The sequence below is a fragment of the Thalassophryne amazonica genome, chromosome 1 (assembly GCF_902500255.1).
Source record: "Thalassophryne amazonica chromosome 1, fThaAma1.1, whole genome shotgun sequence".
In the NCBI taxonomy this organism is placed as follows: Eukaryota; Metazoa; Chordata; class Actinopteri; order Batrachoidiformes; family Batrachoididae; genus Thalassophryne; species Thalassophryne amazonica.
In genome coordinates this window covers 49,258,594-49,278,223 of record NC_047103.1, presented here as the reverse complement: position 1 = coordinate 49,278,223, position 19,630 = coordinate 49,258,594, and the positions used below count along the sequence as shown (strand labels likewise).

The 19,630-nt window shown below is 42.9% G+C and overlaps 1 protein-coding gene across 2 annotated transcripts; it reads left to right on the top strand.

Moving 5' to 3' along the window:
* Window positions 1-760: 760 nt before the first annotated feature.
* On the top strand, window positions 761-18,551 carry abhd10b (abhydrolase domain containing 10, depalmitoylase b). 2 transcript variants are annotated; one of them, XM_034169557.1, is made up of 5 exons: window positions 761-895; window positions 1,973-2,156; window positions 11,876-11,987; window positions 17,569-17,706; window positions 17,846-18,551. In XM_034169557.1, the coding sequence occupies exons 1-5, from the start codon at window positions 802-804 to the stop codon at window positions 18,185-18,187; spliced, it is 870 nt and encodes a 289-aa protein (XP_034025448.1). In that variant the 5' UTR covers window positions 761-801; the 3' UTR covers window positions 18,188-18,551. The 2 variants fall into 2 exon arrangements, with proteins under 2 accessions (XP_034025448.1, XP_034025444.1); XM_034169553.1 differs by lacking the exon at window positions 761-895 and adding an exon at window positions 988-1,193 and having other exon boundaries at window positions 1,884-2,156.
* The last annotated feature ends 1,079 nt before the right edge of the window (window positions 18,552-19,630 follow it).

Sequence of the window (19,630 nt, the reverse complement as noted above, 5' to 3'; positions counted from 1 at the left end):
TATATATGCAAAAATAAAAAAAACACAGTCATTATGGGATATTGTGTGTAGAATATTGATTTTAAAAAAAGAAAAAAAATCATCCATTCTTGAATGTTATGGCCTTCTAACATAACAAAATGTGGAAAAAGTGAAGCACTGTGTACTCGGTTGGAAGATGTCAGAACGCTAAGACAGAGCAGTTTATCGCTTCAAGGATTTTTTTTAACCTTATTTAACCAGGGTAGTTCGATTGAGATTGAGACCTCTTTTGCAAGGGAGACCTGGACAATTATAAAGTTTCCAATTTACTAACCTGCATGTCTTTAAATGTGGGAGGAAACACGCAAACACGTGGAGAGCATGCAAACTCTACACAGAAAGGCCACAGGTGGGAATCAAACCCATGACATTATTGCTGTGAGGCAACAGTGCTAACCACTAATGCTCCCCAAGTTACTTTATTTTTCGACATTTACACCACCCGCTTGGAGGCACGTAACTGCATATTTAAAGGGAACAGGGTTATTCAATAGAATTTTGTACAGTGCAATTCCCCCCCACACACACACACACACACACACACACACACACACACACACACACACACACACACACACACACACACACACACACACACACACACACACACACACACACACACTTTCGTTTTTCTTTTTCTTCTTCTTCTTCCCGCCCCTTACCTCAGACACCATTAATGCTCCACACCCGAACAGTTGGTGGCAGTAATGCACCGTGTCGGTTTGCAAAGAGCCAATAAACTCGGCAGAAGAAGAAGAAGGCTCCTCGGTCAGACACAGAATGGCAGCCGTGTCGGTAGTGTTGTGTCGCAGACGATTTTCACAGATTTTAAGGACTGGGGGACTCTCTGTTTCGTCTCTAAAGCGCTTTGACGGTAAATTCACCTCTCAAGGAGAAAGCGAAGAGGACTTCGTACAGGTTTAGTTTCATGCAGACGCATTTAAACCTCCTGAAGGGGGCGTGGTGAACTGCGTCTTAAAAATGTGCGGAATGTAAAGCAGTATTTGCACTGCTGGTCAGCGGCTTTAATTGTCTTTGAGTTGTAGTTTAGTCGGTCTTAATTACTTCGAAGTAAGGGCCGAGTGACGAAATCTGGTTTGTTATTGAACAGCCACGTGCTTTTCAGTTTTTACGCAAATCGCATCCTGTCAAATGGTGTATGACGAACTTACGTTGCTTTACAGTGGAGGCGCCAGGAGGGGCTTGGGGTGGCTTAAGCCCACCCAATAATGAGCCAAGCTCCCCCTCAGCCCCCCCAGTAATTCTACCAATAATGTGAATAGTAACTGACATATTTGTGGATCTCAACTGCAGTTTTGCGCTGAGAATGTCTCAATATTGCGTAACAGCAAAGTGATGAATGTGTTTGTTCGGTGATCCACCAATGCTGAATCACCCTTCACAAACAGAATTTTCAGTTTTACAAATAAACATTTATTTGTAAAAACCCACACACAAGCTACAAATCAGAAATTTGTGTTTGTGGCTCACAAAGCGCGTGTACAAATCAAAGGATATTTGTAAATCGCCCTCTGTGCATTTGCAAGTATTAATGAGACAAATTTAACTCCATACTCCAAAAATTTAGGTTTCCTAAATATTTATTGTGGTCATTCTTAAAACTTCACTTATCTTTATTTATACCTATGTGCAAGTTTGCTGAACTTGCAATCATTCTAAGTGATGTGTGTGTGCATTGATACCGCATTTTAGAGGAGCACGGGTGACTAAAACATATACCTTGGTATTTATAAAGCAATTTACTATATATTGTTCATTTCAACGACATTTTGTGGAGCCCCTCCAACTTTTACCTCAGCCCCCCCAACAAAAATTTCCTGGCGCCGCCACTGGTTGCTTAGTGTTCAGTTTTCAGTGTGTATTTTCTCTTGCCTTCATCCTGTTCATCTCTGTGCCATGTGGCTTTACAGTCTGGTTTTGTGTCTGGCAGGAGTAAGATGGAAATCCACAGTTCAGTTTGCTTCACGGCCAGACCTTCCAAAACTGGCCTACAAAAGAGTGAAGGGCAAGAGTCCAGGTGTGGTTTTCCTCCCAGGTTATGCATCTAACATGAACGGTCAGAAAGCAGAGGCGCTGGAGGAGTTCTGCAGGTCATTAGGACATTCGATTCTCAGGTAGTCCATCTGACAATACCACTCGCACAGTTACTTTATGCATTGTGCTCATAACCACCAAGGCAAGCTGCTGGTGTCGCCGACCGCACGGTCCCCTCTAAAAATTGGTCCACCCTGCCTTCACTGCGCATGCACCTGAGACTGACTGTTTGACTCTCTACACCCAAAGCAATCAAAGGGAATAATGTGATTATTAACGATCAGATGACAAATTAAAGCCTCTTAAATCATTCTAAAGTCAGTTTTAAGCAGAAATGAGGCGATAATTGGTGAATCGCTGCTGACGCTCTGAATGGAATGAGATTTATTATCATTGTCATTACAAATGCAAAAACAGCGAGATTACATTTACACTCCAGTTACCTCAGACAAAATACAGCAATTAATCCACAATTATTACTTGTTTACCATAATAATGGCACACATCAAAATTAAAGACAACACATATACATTTGACATTGTTTATGTGCTCTAAACTTGAAGCAGTCCATCGTCCGAATTGAGGCAAAGTGGGTGAGGGCCGCAGCAAACATGAGTCATGCCGCCTGAAATGAAGGCCACAGCTGCTGCTGCTGCTGTGGCGCGCTGATTTGTCCCCTGTCTTTTATTATGAAATAATGGCGAATTTTTGTGGAAATGATTATTGTACAAAAGCTTCAGATATCTGTCGCTGAGATAGATCATGACTGGAGTGCAGTTTTAAGCAGAAATGAGGTGATAATCGGTGGATCGCTGCTAACGCTCCAAAATGACGCATGTACATTGAAGCCAGGGCAGACAGATTTTCTGGGGGGGACCATTCAGTTGGGGCGATACCGGAGCAGTGATCGTCAGTCTGTTTTTCCAGCTGCTGCCACAAATCATCGTAAAATCATCACATGATCCATTACTTTTTTACTTCTAATGTATGAATTTAACCTACATAATGTAAACTAACCTTATCCTAATGGAACTGAAAAGCTGCACTGACTGTGTGATGTCATTGCAGACGTCAAACTGAAATCACATGGTAGCTTCCAGTTAACAATATTTCTGGCTGGAAAAATGGTCTAATTGCTCGAGCTCATGGAACGATATACAAATAATGAATGCTTTATGAGTTCAATGGTACACATATTTCATGAGGTGAAAGCTGGAACAAACCATTCAACTCACGGTTTGTTCCAGCTTTCACCAAATTAAATGTTCTTTCCATTGAAAGAATGTAAAAACATTTATTTGTTTTATATAACGGCTAAAATGGATCCTTGTCATTTGGTGTTGTATTCATTTATAAACAGAAAAGGGACTTAAATTTTGGTGCATCACTGCACTGATTTGTGTACTTCCAGAATAAAAAAAGAAAGTTTGTGTACAATCCTCATCCAGCGAAAAATCACATATGATATCAACAATCCATGCACCAACTTTGTGTACTTCCTCAGTGCAGTGATTAAAAATCCTGTCAGAAATTAGTCCAGCTTTTCATTCTAGCTTCCAAATCCACTGTGCTGTGTGTGTGCGTGCGTGCGTGCAGAGTGCAGTGGTACCAAACATATGGAACCAAATTTGCACTCTAAATGCAATCCAACACAAATGGGACAAATAATCCATGTCACATGATATACAAAGCACCAGTCAAATGACAAGTATCCACTCAGCCATTATATAATGCAACCCCAATTCCAATGAAGTTGGCACGTTGTGTAAAATGTAAATAAAACAGAATACGATTTGCAAATCCTCTTCAACCTGTATTCAGTTGAATACACCACTAAGACAAGATAATGTTCAAATTGATAAACTTTATTGTGTTTGTGTTAATATTTGCTCATTTTGAAATGTATGCCTGCAACACAGTTCAAAAAAGCTGGGACAGATTTGATTTGATCGTTTATTTAGTCCCCATGGGGGCAATTCAGGTGCAGTCCGCTGTAAAAATTGCATTCATAAAAATACATCATACAAGTTCATGAAAACACAGCAGAATAAATATACAAAACAAAAACCAAGAAATAAGGTGCAAGTCAGTGTAGACTTAAGTGCAACAGTGGGTCCTTAGGTGTTATTTAGGAGAGCAATGGCTGTGGGAATAAAAGAGTTTTTTAGTCTGTTGGTTCTGCATCTGGGCATTACCAGGCGTCTGCCCGAGGGGCTTAAATTGAAACTTAAATTGTGAGTGCAGAGGGTGTGCCGAATCCGCCATAATTTTCCTGGCTTTTGACACAACCCTTGTTTTAAAAAGGTCCATGATGTCCGTGCACTGAGTTCCCATAATTTTACCACACTCCTTGACAATATTACAAAGACGGTTGCAATTCTTAAGGTTCAATAAGTTGAGCCAACACAGGAAGGAAAAGGTTAACACAGACTCCACAAAGCAAGTGTAGAACATTTTCATGAAGACACCATCTACATTGTAGTTCCTACGTTTTTGCAGAAAGTGCATTCTTTGACGCGCCTTACTGCACACTGCATTAACCTGCAATTCAAAGGATAATTTGTCATTTTGGGTGCCCAGATACTTAAAATTCTCAACATCTATGGGCTTCCCATCAATGGACATTTGATTCAGAACAGGTGGTGTTTTCCTGAAATCCATTGTGGAGTCATCACCGTGCAGAAGGGACAGGATAACTGAATCATCTGCATATTTTATGATGTGATGATTATCATGTTGGCTTTGACAGAGATTAGTATAAAGAACAAACAACAAAGGAGATAAAATGCAGCCCTGAGGGACTTCAGTGGATGATACAACAGCATCGAAGAGAGTTTCATTAACTCTGATTCTCTGCGATCTGTTTGTTAAAAGTCAATAATCCATAAAATTAGGCCAACATCAATGTTCATGTCTCTTAATCGCTCTGCCAATACAAGTGGTTGTATGCAGTTAAAAGCGGAGGAGAAATCAATAAACAACATCCGAATAAAGGTATTTGCACCTTCAAGATGCTGCAAAGCCAGATTGAGTAGAGTGGAGATTGCATCATCCACGCCCCTTCCAGATCTGTATGCGAACTGGAGTGGGTCTAACACTCCCTCTGTTTGTCTTAAAAGCTCCTCTTTCACAATTTTCTCAAAAGTCTTCATAACAAGAGATGTTAGTGCTATATGCCTGTAATCGTTCGGTTCTTTAGGTGACTTGTTTTTTGGTATTGGAACAATTGTTGAGGATTTCCAAAGGGAGGGTACTCTGCAAAGTCCCATTGAACAAGAAAAGATGTGGCAGAATATATCAGCCAATTGCTCTGCACAGTTTTTAAGTACCCTTCCCTCAATACCATCAGGCCCTGAACTTGTCCTTTCCTTAACACTTTTAAGGTGCTTAAGGACCACACCTCTATCAATGGATAAGTTAATATTACTGGGCTCATCATTCTGAAGGACACACAATTTATGATTAAAATTCAGGACATTAAATCGATTATAAAAAGTATTCAATTCATTTGCAAAGACCACATCTGAAGGAAACAAGTTAGTGCTCAGAACACCAGAGCTTGATTTTGATTCCATTCCTAACATAGATTTCATTCCCTTCCAAGATGAACGTAGATTTCCAGAATTAAAAAGGCTTTGCACTTTGTTCTTGTGGTCATTTCTAGCTCTTCTAATATTTCTTTTGACTTCTTTCTGCAATATGTGATACATAGACATATCCCCTCCTTCAAAGCATTTATTTCTCTGTATTATTGAGTCTCTAACATCTTTAGAGAACCAGAATTTATTTGAGAAGGAACGAAATGATCTGCAAGGGGTAGTTATGTTTTCACAAAACGAGATGTAGGCAGACACAGTTTCTGTAAGTTCGTCAAGATCTTTGCAATTGTCTTTAAAAACATCCCAATCTGTGCAATCAAGGCACTCCTGGAGGCACTGAATGGAATCTGCGTTCCACACAGGCGCTGTGCGTCTCTCTGCTTTGACTCTCTTAAAGAGAGGTTGGTAATAGGGCACAAGGTGAATGACATTATGGTCGGACAACCCTAGTGGCACTCTGCGGAAGGATCTATACGCGCCTTTGATTGACCCAAAACACAGCTCGAGACATTTTGTGCGTCGTGTGGGGCAAGTTACATATTGTTCAAACCCTGGAAGTAATTTAGCAGGGTTACAATTATTAAAATCTCCCATGATTAAATTAGGCGCATCTGGGGAGATACCCTGGAGTTTGCGCACAGTGCGTGTAATCATCTGCACAGCATTCGCCTTTGGATGAATGTAAACAACAGTCACAAACAGCTGAGGGAATTCCCTCGGGAGGTGGAACGGGCGCAGAGACAGTGACAGGAGTTCGATGTCCTCCATACACACATACTCCGTCACAATTTCAGTCTTGCACCAATTTTGATTCACGTACAGGCATACTCCACCCCCCGAGTGACCTACCGGTCACTTGGGAGTCCCAATCGAGTCTGAGTGGCTGTCCAAACTCAGCTAAGTCCAGCTCTGAGTTTACATCCTGGTTCTTTAGCCACGTTTCCGTGAGCGCGATGAAGGAAGAGTTTTTGTATTCCTCCAAGAAGTACACATTGGCTCATAGCTCGTCGATTTTACTCCGTAAGGACTGGGAATTAGAAAGCATTATCGTAGGAAGGGGAGTCCGACGCATCCCCTCTCTTCTTAGCCGCTGGCGAACTCCACCACGTCTTCCACTTTTCTTTGGAAGAAGCGTTTTATGCCGCCCAAAAGCTTCTCCAATTTCTACCCTGGATCGAAGCATTTCATTCGGGAAAACCACTGATGGATTAATAGATCCAGCGCCCGAGTCTTGGAGTCGGAGAAGCAATTTGTGGGTGTACTGGATGCCGCCGCTGTTTGCACACAGGTCCCAGGACAGGTACACCACACAGGTATGAATGAGCAAGTATCCCAACCAGGCCATTCTGTTGCAATGGTACAATGGTGCAATGGTGATGCAACACAATGGTATGTTTACCATTGTGTTGCATCACCTTTCCTTCTAACAACACTCAATAAGCGTTTGGGAACTCGAGGACACTAATCGTTGAAGCTTTGTAGGTGGAATTCTTTCCCATTCTTGCTTGATGTACGACTTCAGGTGTTCAACAGTCCGGGGTGTCCGTTGTCATATTTTGAGCTTCATAATGCACCACACATTTTCAATGGACAACAGGTCTGAAATGCAGGCAGGCCAGTCTAGGACCTGCACTTTTACTATGAAGCCACGCTGGTGTAACACCTGCAGAATGTGGCCTGGCATTGTCTTGCTGAAATAAGCAGGGATGTCCTTGAAAAAGTTGCTTGGATGCCAGCATGTGTTGCTCCAAAACTGGATGTACCTTTCAGCACTGATGGTGCCATCACAGATGTGTAAGTTGCCCATGCCATGGGCACTAACACACCCCCATACCATCACAGATGATTTCCAAAAACAATTTGAAATGTGTTCTCATCAGACCACAGCACACTTTTCCACTTTGCATCTGTCCATTTCAAATGAGCTCGGGCCCAGAGAAGGCGGTGGCGTTTCTGGATGTTGTTGATGTATGGCTTTCGCTTTGCACGGTAGAGTTTTATCTTACACTTATAGATGTAGCAACGAACTATGTTAACTGACAATGGTTTTCTGAAGTGTTCCTGAGCCCATGCGGTAAGACCCTTTATACAATGATGTCAGTTTTTAATGCAGTGCCACCTGAGGGGTCGAAGGTCACGGGCATTCAGTGTTGGTTTTCGGCCTTGCCACTTACGTGTAGAAAGTTCTCCAGGTTCTCTGAATCTTCTATTATATTATGGACTGTAGATGATGGAATCCCTAAATTCCTTGCCATTGAACTTTGAGAAACATTGTTGTTAAACGGTTAGACTATTTTTTTTCACACAGTTATTCACAAAGTAGTGATCCTCACCCCCATCTTTGCTTGAGAACAGCTGAGACTTTTGGGGATGCTCCTTTTATACCCAGTTATGGCACTCACAGTTAGTCTCCTCAGCTCCCAAACGCTTATTGAGTGTTGTTAGAAGGAAAGGTGATGTAACACAGTGGTAAACATACCACTGTCCCAGCTTTTTTTGAAACGTGTTGCAGGCATTCATTTCAAAATGAGCAAATATTTGCAAAAAAACAAAGTTTATCAGTTTGAACATTAAATATCTTGTCTTTGTGGTGTATTTATTTGAATATAGGTTGAAGAGGATTTGCAAATCATTGTATTCTGTTTTTATTTACATTTCACACAATGTCCCAACTTTTAGGGTTGCGGAAACTATAAACCACCAAGCTGCAGTCAACCTCTCATTCGTATTCCATAAATCACTGTTACCACTTCTGCACAAAGTCTATTTTATTTACTTATATACTGCTCAAAAAAATTAAAGTATAACTTTTTAATCAGAATATAGCATCATGTCATTTCAACTTCTGGGATATTGATCTGGTTAGTTAAGTCACAGAGGGGGTTGTTAATCAGTTTCAGTTGCTTTTGTGTAAGTGAAATTAACAAGTGCACTAGATGAGGAACAAGACGACATCAAAACAGGAATGGTTTTAGCTGCTGGAGACCACTGACATTTTTTTTTTTCCTCTTCCAATTTTTCACTAGTTGTGCATTTAGATAGGATCAGTGTCACGACTGGTAGTATGATACAGTACCTAGACCCTGCACAAGGTAGTCCAACTTCTCCAGGATGGAACATCAATATGTGCCATTGCCAGAACATTTGCTGTGTCTCCCAGCCCAGTCTCAAGAGCATGGAGGAGATTACAGGAAACAGGCAGTTACCTTAGGAGAGCTGGACAGGGGCATAGAAGGTCCTTAACCCTTCAACAGAACTGGTTTCTGTTCCTTTGTGCACGGAGGAACAGGATGAGCACTGCCAGAGCCCTACAAAATGACCAGCAGGCCACTGGTGTGAATGTCTCTGACTAAACAATCAGAAACAGACTTCATGATGGTGACCTGAGGGCCTGATGTTCTGTAGTGCGCCTTGTGCTCACTGGTCGGCACTGTGGAGCTTGATTGGCATTTGCCATAGAACACCAGAATTGGTAGGTCGGCCACTGGCACCCTGTGCTTTTCATAAATAAGAGCAAGTTCAACCTGAGCACATGTGACAAATGTGAAAGAGAACGTTATTCTCCCTAAAACATCATTCGGCATGACTGATTTGGTGGTGGGCCAATTATGTTCTGGGGAAGCAAATCCCTGGAAGGACACACAGACCTCTACAGGCTAGGCAACGGCACACTGACTATTAGATATTGGGATGAAATCTTTGGGCCCATTGTCAGACCCTATGTTAATGCAGTGGGCCCTGGGTTCCTCCTGGTGCACGACTGTGCCGGCCTTATATAGTGAGAGTATGCAGGCAGTTCCCAAAGGATGAAGGATTTGATACCATTGGTCTTGTCCCCATGCTCACCTGTCCTAAATCCAATAGAACACCTCTTTAGTTTTATCCATAGATTTTTTTTGTTGGATTCATGTCATGCAATTGGCTGGGCCTTTCTAGCAGCTTTATTTTCAGTCTCTGAAACCATTTTAGAGTTTCCTTGGCTATGTGTTTGGGTACATGATCATCCTGGTAGATGGCAGCAGATTTTTATCAAGAATGTCTCAGTACATTTTTCCATTCATCCTTCCTTCAATTATATAAAGTTTGCCAGTGTCATCTGCTGAAAAACAGCCCTACACCATGATGTTCCCACCTCCAGTCTTCACAGTCGGTGTGGGGATTTTAGAGTGATGTGCAGTGCCATTTATGGTGAGTATTATGGCATCCAAAGAGTTCAGTTTGCGTCTCATCTGACCAGACTATATTCTCCCAGTATTTCGTTTAAACGTTGTGTAGCAAACTTTAAACAAGCTGCAGGATGTTTTTTCTTCAGTAATGGAGTCTTTTGTGGTGAGCATGGATACAGGCTGTGGCAGTTGAGAGCATTATTATGTTTGAAACATTTGTTCAGTTGCTCTCCACAAGGGATCCTTGGCTCTTGGACAACTCTTCTGATACTTCTTTCCACACCTGTGTCAGAAATCTTACCTGGTTGCGGCCAGTTTATGGTGAAATGATGTTCTTTCCACTTTTAGATTATGACCCCAGTAGTGCTCACTGGAACTTTCAGAAGTTTAGAAATCCTTCTGTAAAGATGTCATCAGTATGTTTTGCAGCAATACAGTTGTGGAGATCTTGAGACGGCTCCTTGCTTTTACCCATCATGAAATGTTTCTTGTGTGATGCATTGTTAATGAGATGCCTTTTTATAGGCCATCAGTTGGAACTGAACCAGCTGATATTAATTTGCACTGACAAGGGACAGGATTGCTTGGTCACTACTGATATATTTCAGCTGGTGTCTTGGTTTTCCATACTTTTTTTTTTTTTTGCACCTCCCTTTCATCAGGTGATCAATACTTTTTTCCTGTGTTATTTCACATGATTAAACATAACTTTAATTCTGTACTTATTTGTTTTGGTTTCTTTGGATGTATGGATTTTTTTAGGTTGTTCCTGACAACTGGTGAAAAATTCATGTCAATAGCACCTTTTAGAAATATATTTACTGAGGAAAAATGATGTGTTCAATACTTATTTTAGTGTGTGTGTGTGTGTGTGTGTGTGTGTGTGTGTGTGTGTGTGTGTGTGTGTGTGTGTGTGTGTGTGTGTGTGTGTGTGTGTGTGTGTGTGTGTGTGTGTGTGTGTGATTTCAGCTTGAATTGAGTTGTGATATGATGTGTTTTCTTACATTAGTGTTTCATTGTGACTGCAGTTAAGGTTCCTTGTTATTTGAGTGTGTATCCGCTAGCCTTGTTTCAGTGGCAAGTCAACCACAATCACAATTATCCTCAACCTGTGAGACCTGCCATACAGGTCAGACGCAACAATGGTAGCAAGAATGCCTTTCACTTGCAACCGTTAGAGGGCGCTGTAATCTACCTGAAACTGTGATGCAATTATTGCCTAACAAAAGTTTCAATGTAAGATGTAAGCAATCAAGATGTATGTTTTATTGTTATAATTATATGTAGTTATGGGCAGACGAAGCATGCGAGGCATTTCCCTTATTGTATTCAGGGAAGTCTTGATGTCTTTATGAAGCATAACACAATGACAGTGAAACCACATGTAAAATTTATGAAATAAAGAGCACTTGTGTTTGTGTGTGGGAGAGGCATTTGGGAAATGAAAGTAATTGTGTAACTGGGGCAGGAGTGCAACCAGGGGTTGAGGTCAGTGTGATGAATGGCCTTTATTGACTTTAGGGTAGCTGTTTTGTGCAGAGCAGACACGTCACCTTAACTGAAACAAGCTGCACAGACCGAGGGTGGGGACAGTGAAATGGTAACACAAGCATGTGCCTACTCAAATGTAGAAGTTTGGGCTGCCTTATTGGGCGACGTAACATAATATTCCCAGGAGAGGTTTTCCCATTTTTTGCATGATCAAACGGGCTCATCACGCTGTCTGAGTGATAACAGTTGCAAAACAACTCTCGTCTTAGTTGTAGAGACACACAAAGTGGACTCCTATCAGTCATATGATTCTCCCGGAAGCCGTTAGAAGTCTCCATACAGGCCATCAGAGGAGACTGTAGCTCAGACTCTATGCAGCCTCTGGGATCTTGACACCAAATATACCCCCACAAATCATATGGTGCTCTGCGAAGAAGTTGTGATTTTTCAGCGGGCAAGATGATCATTTTGTGAATTTTGTGGCTGTGTTTGTTTGCTCTTGTTGAACGCTCTGTTACAGTTCACCGTTTCTGTTTTTCATAGGTTTGATTACACGGGCCATGGGGCCTCAGAGGGGGTGCTTGCTGAAGGAACTATCGGTACTTGGAAAAAAGATGTCCTGTTTGTGTTGGATGAGTTGGTAGAAGGACCTCAGGTGATTTTATTTATTTTTCCCCATACCATGCCATTACACATTTACATTTCTTCTGAGTTCTCGCACTTTTGCTCAGGGTCACCACAGCAGATTCAGTATTGATCTGCTTTTTGATTTGACACAACGTTTATGCTAGGTGCCGTTATGGACACAGCTCCAGATGTACATGTAGTATGGAACATGGGTGGTCTTGAATTCTGAACCTTTTATTTTGAAGGCTAGCGTGCTATCTACTAGTGATTAATAAATACATAATTGTCTTGCTGCAGAAAAATATATCAAAATAAGTAAAGAAATGTTGATAAAATAAAAATAGGAAACTAGTCTGGTTTGCTCAGATCAAACCACTGCAGAGGATCCAATTGAAAACTGGCTGTAATTTTTTTTTTTTTTTTTTTTTTTTTTACTTAAAGCTGTGCTCCAGATCATTTAAGATATACATATGAAGTTAAATTCTGAAGTAAATCTTTCTGTAATATTGGTGGACAGCTGTACAAAATAACAAACAGTTGCAGCGCTTCCCGTCTGTCACTTTTTTGCTTCGAGGCTCGGAATGGTTCAATAATGCGCTATGTAACAGCCTTCCACATGACTGAACAGAAAGAAGAGAGAAGAGAAGAGCAGAAACATATCAGAGTGCCACAAAACACATGTTGTCATGGCAATTATTAAAGGTGATAGAGGTTGAATGGGGCATTAATCCTTGTTCTGTGATGTGATATGTAGCCCCCAAAAAATTGGTTGGGTCTGTAATGGCTCAGAACCTTGAAACCTTGGCTCTCTGAAAGAGCTATGTCACTATGCTGGGTTTAGAATGCGTCGTTTGCCCTTAATGGCGTCGTTTCGGAGCTTATTTGGCAACCTCATTATGAAATGCACGTAGGTGTTGGCGCTGATCGGTTGCCATTGTTTGATTGGCTGCCCTTGCTCTCACTGAAAAGAAAGCGCAGAGGATCAGCTGTTTTTAACAGCAGATGCGGAGTGGCTCAGAGAAAAAAAGCATAAAAATGTCTTTGTAAAGCTCAGTGCCGTTACCAGCATCACTGGTAGTTGTTGGCGCTCTTTTTTTCTTCTGGGCGAGAAGGTTCTTATAAACAGACACACGCAGAACACAATGCGCATGCTCTCCCTTCGCGGCGCCGCGACCGGCTGCTTGATGAGGACGTTAAAAAAAAAAAAAAAAAAAACATGCAAAATTGGACTAAAAAAATCCGCGAAACTTCATTTGTTTTGTTTTACTTCGGTTACTGTGACTTCCAAAGGTTATGCATTGAAATAAGCAAGCTGCCCTTTGCAGGCTTACTTGCTGCCAGCATAATAATGCAAATAGCTAGCTGCTAAGGGGTTAGCTCATTCCCTTTAGAGGAACAAACCAGAGCTAACGTGCCATTCTAACGTGCAATTCTTGCAACAGGAATATAGTGCAACACAAATTTAAAACAAAAGAAAATGTGATACTTACAGGCTGTACTGATTGCTAGGGTTGATTTTGTCGCAAAGTCGGAACTGACCCTCTACTGAGTATTAAATGCCGACTGAAGCCAGCTCGAAATTGAGCAAGGTTGGTGAAACAGTCCTCCGTGAAATGCGCAGAGCAAAGAAATAGTCGGTGGTTGTATGTCCTGGGGATGCAGTTAAAAATGAATAAAAGCCAGTGATCGCGTACATTGCTTTCCATGGGAAGAATATGGAAAGATCGTAGTCCGCTATGACAGCCTGAGAAGGCACACCTGTAGCTCGCCATTGCTCCTCTTCCAGTGGTAGGAATGGGTGTGCACAACCTTATGAATAATTAATTTCGAAGGGGCGTGTGTGAAGGGGTGTGGGTGTGTGTGTGGGGGGGCTATTGGTGAAAATGTGACGCAATGTTTCCCTCAAACACGAATTGGCCTATTTTCTGGCGGCAATTCAAAAAAGGAGAATTACTTGAAACAGAGGTTCTGAAACTTGCTGGCACTTCGTGTGTTTTCCCCACAGCGGGGAGACTCTGAACTAACACCAGAAACATGAAAAAGATGATTTTGATTCTCTATCCCCTTTAAATTCTTAATGATTAGTAGGAATGAACCAGCTTAAAAATTAAGTTGTAATTTTTATCACCAATATTCACTTTCATTCACTTTTTTTCCTATACCGGCTTACTCCAGTTAAGGGTATTGGTGGGGAGGTGGGGGTCACCAATATTGCACATTAACAAAAAACATGCTTTAGGGCACCTTCACATATAGTGCCAGTATGTACAACTCGGGGCAACTCACAGCAAAACAGCTCGTATGAGCGAACCACAAAACATCGCTCCAACGGGCAGGTGTGCACGATCCTGGTGCGACTGTGTCTTTCGGGCAGTAACACAGCAGCTGCTCGCACTGTGTTCCATGGGATGAGGTGCACCACATTGTCCCGCTGATGTGGGGGAAAATAAAATAAAATAAAAACCAGCTGTATAATTATTGAATATCACTGTAGCCTACACTGTAACACAAGTCAAAAAGAACTACACGGCCCAGAAGCCAACAGTGTTTCTGGCCGCTGCTTTCTACCGGAATTCAAAGAAGAGGAGCAGTGGAAAAGCAAACACCAGTGAAGAAGCTAGTGTGTTAAAAAGTGATTTGCAAGGCAAAGTTAAAAATAATGACTTGTCTATTAAGCTTACAGAACTGGCAGGGAAGTCGCAAATATTACTTAACTTCAGGAGAGTGGAGTGTGACGTGTTAACACTGTATGCTGCTTGTACAACATGAGAGGTGCGCCACCCTCACTCCAGAAAATGAAGATGCACTTTTTTTCCCTACATAGCAACATTTAAGGTAAGAAGGTGTTTGATGTTAGTTGAATGTGATGAGGCACAGGGTCGGCAGCAGCAGCGTTACAGCATTAAGAAAAGTGACAATGTGCCTGTTAGTGCAATCTTCACAGTTGAACTGTTCAACAGTCTGACAGCATTCACGTAGACGCTGTTTCTCAGTCTGGACGTTTTTGCCCGGATGCTGCACAGCCTCCTTACAGAGGGAAGGGGTGTGAACAGACCATGCGCAGGGTGGGTGGATTCTCGGAGGATGCAGGTGGCTCTGTCTCTACATCTGGAGACGTAGATGTCCCCAGTGGGCGGTAAGCTGCATCCGATGGTCCTCTGTGCAGACTTCACCACCCGCTGCAGTGCTTTCTTCCCCGCCACTGTGCAGCCACCATACCACACAGGGAGGCAGCAGGACAGGACACTCTCCACTGCTCAGCTGTAGAAGACCCTGAGGACCTCGGTGTTCAGTCCGATCCTTCCCAATTTCCTCAAAAAATAGAGATGTTGGTGGGCTTTCTTGATGACAGCCATGGTGTTGGTGTGCCAGGTGAGAGTGACTCCAAGGTACATGATGGAGGAGACGAGCTCCACCGCTGCTATGTTGATGTAGAGGGGGGAGGGGGTGGTGGGGGCTGACCTGCGGAAGTCAGCAACTATCTCCATGGTCTTCTGAGTGTTGAGGATGAGGTTGTTGTCTCCGCACCACTGTGTCAGGTTCTCGACTTCTCGCCTGTATGCTGTCTCATCCCCTTGGCTGGTGAGCCCGATCACTGTTGTGTCGTCTGCAAACTTAACATGATTATTCTTGTGCTGGGCTCTGCAGTCGAAGGTCATCAATGTGTACAGCAGTGGGCTGAGCACACAACCCTGGGGCGAGCCGGTGTTCGGGATGATGGTGGACGATGAGGTGGTGTTGATCCTGACACTCTGTGGCCTCCCAGTCAAGAAGTCCAGGATCCAGTTGCACCAGTGCTGAGGGTACTCCTAGTTCAGCCAGCTTGGAAACCAGTTTCCGTGGGGTGATGGTGTTAAATGCAGAAGTGAAGTTCAGGAACAGCAGCCTCACATAGGAGTCCTTGTTCTCTGTGTGAGAGAGGGCCTGATGCACCACGGTGGAGATGGCATCAGCTGTGGACCGCATCAGCTTCAGGCGCCTCATCACCAGCCTCTCAAAGCACTTTGTGGTGATGGGGGTGAGTGCAACTGGCCTGTAGTCGTTGAGGCAGGATGGTGCAGAGGTCTTTGGCACAGGGATTATCCTTGATGTCTTGAGGCTCGACAGAACTCTGGCTTGGGACAGAGAGGTGTTGAATATATCTGCCAGAACCTCAGACAGCTGGTGTGCACAATCTTTTAAGGCCCTCCCTGGTAGTCTGTCAGGGCCCAGGGCCTTTCGGGGGATTGATCCTCTGCAGCACATTCCTCACCTCAGCTGTAGTGATGTTGCTGACTGGGGGGGTCTTTGGGGGAGGGAGGGACTCGGGAGGTGGTAGTGGTGGTGTGTTAGACGCCTCAAAACGTGCATAAAAGGCATTCAGAGTGTCCGGGAGCGCTGGGTCTGCAGAGTACTGTGCTACGCTGTTTTCGTAGTCCGTGATGCATTTGATGCCCCTCCACATGCTCCGCAGGTCAATGGATTGGAGGTGGTCTTGAACCTTGAGGGCATATGTGGACTTGGCTCTTTTTATTTCTGCCGATAGGTTCCTTCTGGCTCCTCTGAGTGCTGCTGCATCTTGATGCAGCATCTTTGAATGCAGCATCATGAATTTTCAGCAGGGAGCACACCTTTCTGGTCATCCAGGGTTTCTGGTTTGGCCTGATGGTGGTGGTCTTGGAGGTGGTCACATTGTCCATGCAGCTCTGGATGTAGCTGCGCACGGTCAATGAGTTTTCCTCCAGGTCCGCATTGCTCCCTATTGTTGCAGCTGCTCTGAACATTTGCCCGTCGGTGGTCTCAAAGCAGTCTTGAAGCTTGGACACAGCACCAGTTGGCCACACAGAGATGGTCTTTGTGATAGTGTCCCTGCTTTTCGACACTGGACTGTAAGGAAGCATGAGGAGTGAGATGTGGTCTGAGGTGCCAAGATAGGGGGGCGCACTGCTCTGTAAGCTCCACGTATATTAGTATACACCTTGTCCAGCGTGTTTTTCCCTCGTGTGGTGATGTTTACGTGCTGGTGGAACTTGGGGAGAATATCTTGCGGGTTTACAGGGTTGAAGTTCCCTGTCACTACATACAGTGCATTTGGATGTTTATTTTGATCCAAGCTAATGAAGTTATGTAGCTGCTTCACAGCGTCGTTAGCATTAGCTTGTGGAGGGATGTAGACGCCCACAATAAACGCTGCTGTAAATTCCTGCGGCAGATAGTGAGGGCGGCATTTTCCTATAAGATATTGTACAGCTTCAGAGAGCAGTGTCTTTTCACCTCAGAACAGTTTTTGCAGCAACCTTTGTTAATGTTGATGCACAGCAACTACATGCAACTAATTTGTTTGGCAAAGTGGGGGGGGTGGAGGCATCAGTTTGAGTTTAACTGGTCAACCAATATCATTAATTATCAGGATTCCTGTAGCATTGCTGCAAATGGCATCAACATGCAGAATTAGTACTGGAAGAAAAATTGTCTGTTGCAACATATGCCCACAAGGTGGCACTGTAATGCTCTGTGATCTCACCAATGGTTGTATGTTGGACCATTGTGATTCTGCTGAATGCTATTTGTTTTTGTCATTTGGCCTAAACCTTTTGTTTTGTTTTTTGTGGGTTTTGACTTGTATGTAGATACTTGTGGGTTCCAGTATAGGAGGTTGGCTTATGCTGCTGGTAGCCATTGCACGACCAGAGAAGACTGCTGCACTGGTGGGCATCGCCACTGCTGCTGACCACATTGTCACATCATTCAAAGCTCTTCCTCTGGAGGTGGGAACATTTAGACTGACGTTATGATGTTGGGTAATAAACGGACCACTTCAAAATGTTTCATATAGTTAAGTAACTTGATTTAGAATAATGCCAGTATCTCCAATTCCTGCTCGTTTCTCTGTTTTTAAATATACAGGTACGTAAGGAGTTTGAGGAGAAGGGGGAGTGGACAGTTCCAACTAAACACTCAGAGGAGGGTGTGTACAGATTTAGCATGGACTTCCTACGCGAGGCAGAAAATCACTGTGTGCTCCAGGGTCCCATCCCCATCACCTGCCCCGTGCGGCTCATTCATGGGTTGAAGGATGAAGACGTCCCCTGGCACATTTCTATGCAGGTTGCTGAACGTATCCTGAGCAATGACGTGGATGTGATCCTCAGGCGGCAAGGCCAGCATCGCATGTCTGAGAAAGATGACATCAAGCTGATGGTCTACACCATTGATGACCTCATCGACAAGTTAACAACAATGGTCTGAGTTTGGGACCACAATGGAGGCATTGGAAAGGACTACATTTCCTGGGAAAGCAGTATTCTGTTCACCAAACTGACTTGTTTCTCTGCCAGATCTTGTTTATTATTTGTTGAACATGTTGGTGACACTCGTGCAAAGGAGGCTCTCCTTGCTTAGCTTTCCCCCTTATGCTGTGGTTTCAGGTTGTGTGTGATTGAGTTTACTTGACTGAGATATTTTGGGCAAACCTTTAACAAGTCAGCTAATGCACTATCTCTCCCACCACTTTCTCCTCTTCCTTAAATTATATCCATAGATATATGTGCCTTTTTTTTTTTAAAGCAACTTTTCATCATGTTTTGACCAATAAAAGCTACATTTATCAGTGTGCAGGTCTCATTATATGAAACAGCACAACAGTCAGCTGCTGTACGCAGCGAGACGTTGCATGGGCTAATGGATAGTGGTGGGCACAGCTAACCTAAGTTAGCTTCCATATTGTTAATCTGCTAATTTATATTGTAATTCTGAAGTTACTGCTAACCACTAACTATTTTTATTCTATGAATTCAACTGTGATTTCCCTTTGGCTCTAAAACCTTCCAAAGATAGATCTTACATCTTCATTTGTAGCGTAAACATGGATCTTCCCAAAATGATTTATGTAAGGCTCAGAGGAATGAGGTGTATATACAGTAGTGTTCAGAATAATAGTAGTGCTATGTGACTAAAAAGATTAATCCAGGTTTTGAGTATATTTCTTGTTGTTAGATGGGAAACAAGGTACCAGTAGATTCTCTCAAATCCAAGACCAAGCATTCATGATATGCACAATCTTAAGGCTATGAAATTGGGCTATTAGTGTTAGGGGAAAAAAAAAGAAAAGGGTGTTCACAATAATAGTAGTGTGGCATTCAGTCAGGGAGTTTGTTAATTTTGTGGAACAAACAGGTGTGAATCAGGTGTCCCCTATTTAAGGATGAAGCCAGCACCTGTTGAACATGCTTTTCTCTTTGAAAGCCAGAGGAAGATGGGATGTTCAAGACATTGTTCAGAAGAACAGTGTAGTTTGATTAAAAAGTTGATTGGAGAGGGGAAAACATACGCAGGTGCAAAAAATTATAGGCTGTTCATCTACGATGATCTCCACTGCTTTAAAATGGACAAAAAAAAAAAAAACACGCATGGAAGAAAACAGAAAACCATCAATGGATAGAAGAATAACCAGAATGGCAAAGGCTCACCCACTGATCAGCTCCAGGATGATCAAAGTCTGGAGTTACCTGTAAGTGCTGTGACAGAAGACGCCTGTGTGAAGCTAATTTATTTGCAAGAATCCCCCGCAAAGTCCCTCTGTTAAAAGACGTGCAGAAGAGGTTACAATTTTCCAAAGAACACATCAACTGGCCTAAAGAGAAATGGAGGAATATTTTATGGACTGATGAGAGTAAAATTGTTCTTTTTGTG

Bases quoted from the DNA above. Each gene is read 5' to 3' on its own strand.
- abhd10b (XM_034169553.1), top strand. From the start codon at position 1,174: ATGGTGTATGACGAACTTAC. The intron at 1,194-1,883 runs GTTGCTTTACAG...CTGGTTGCTTAG, and splicing joins ATGGTGTATGACGAACTTAC to TGTTCAGTTTTCAGTGTGTA. The intron at 17,707-17,845 runs GTGGGAACATTT...TTAAATATACAG, and splicing joins TCAAAGCTCTTCCTCTGGAG to GTACGTAAGGAGTTTGAGGA.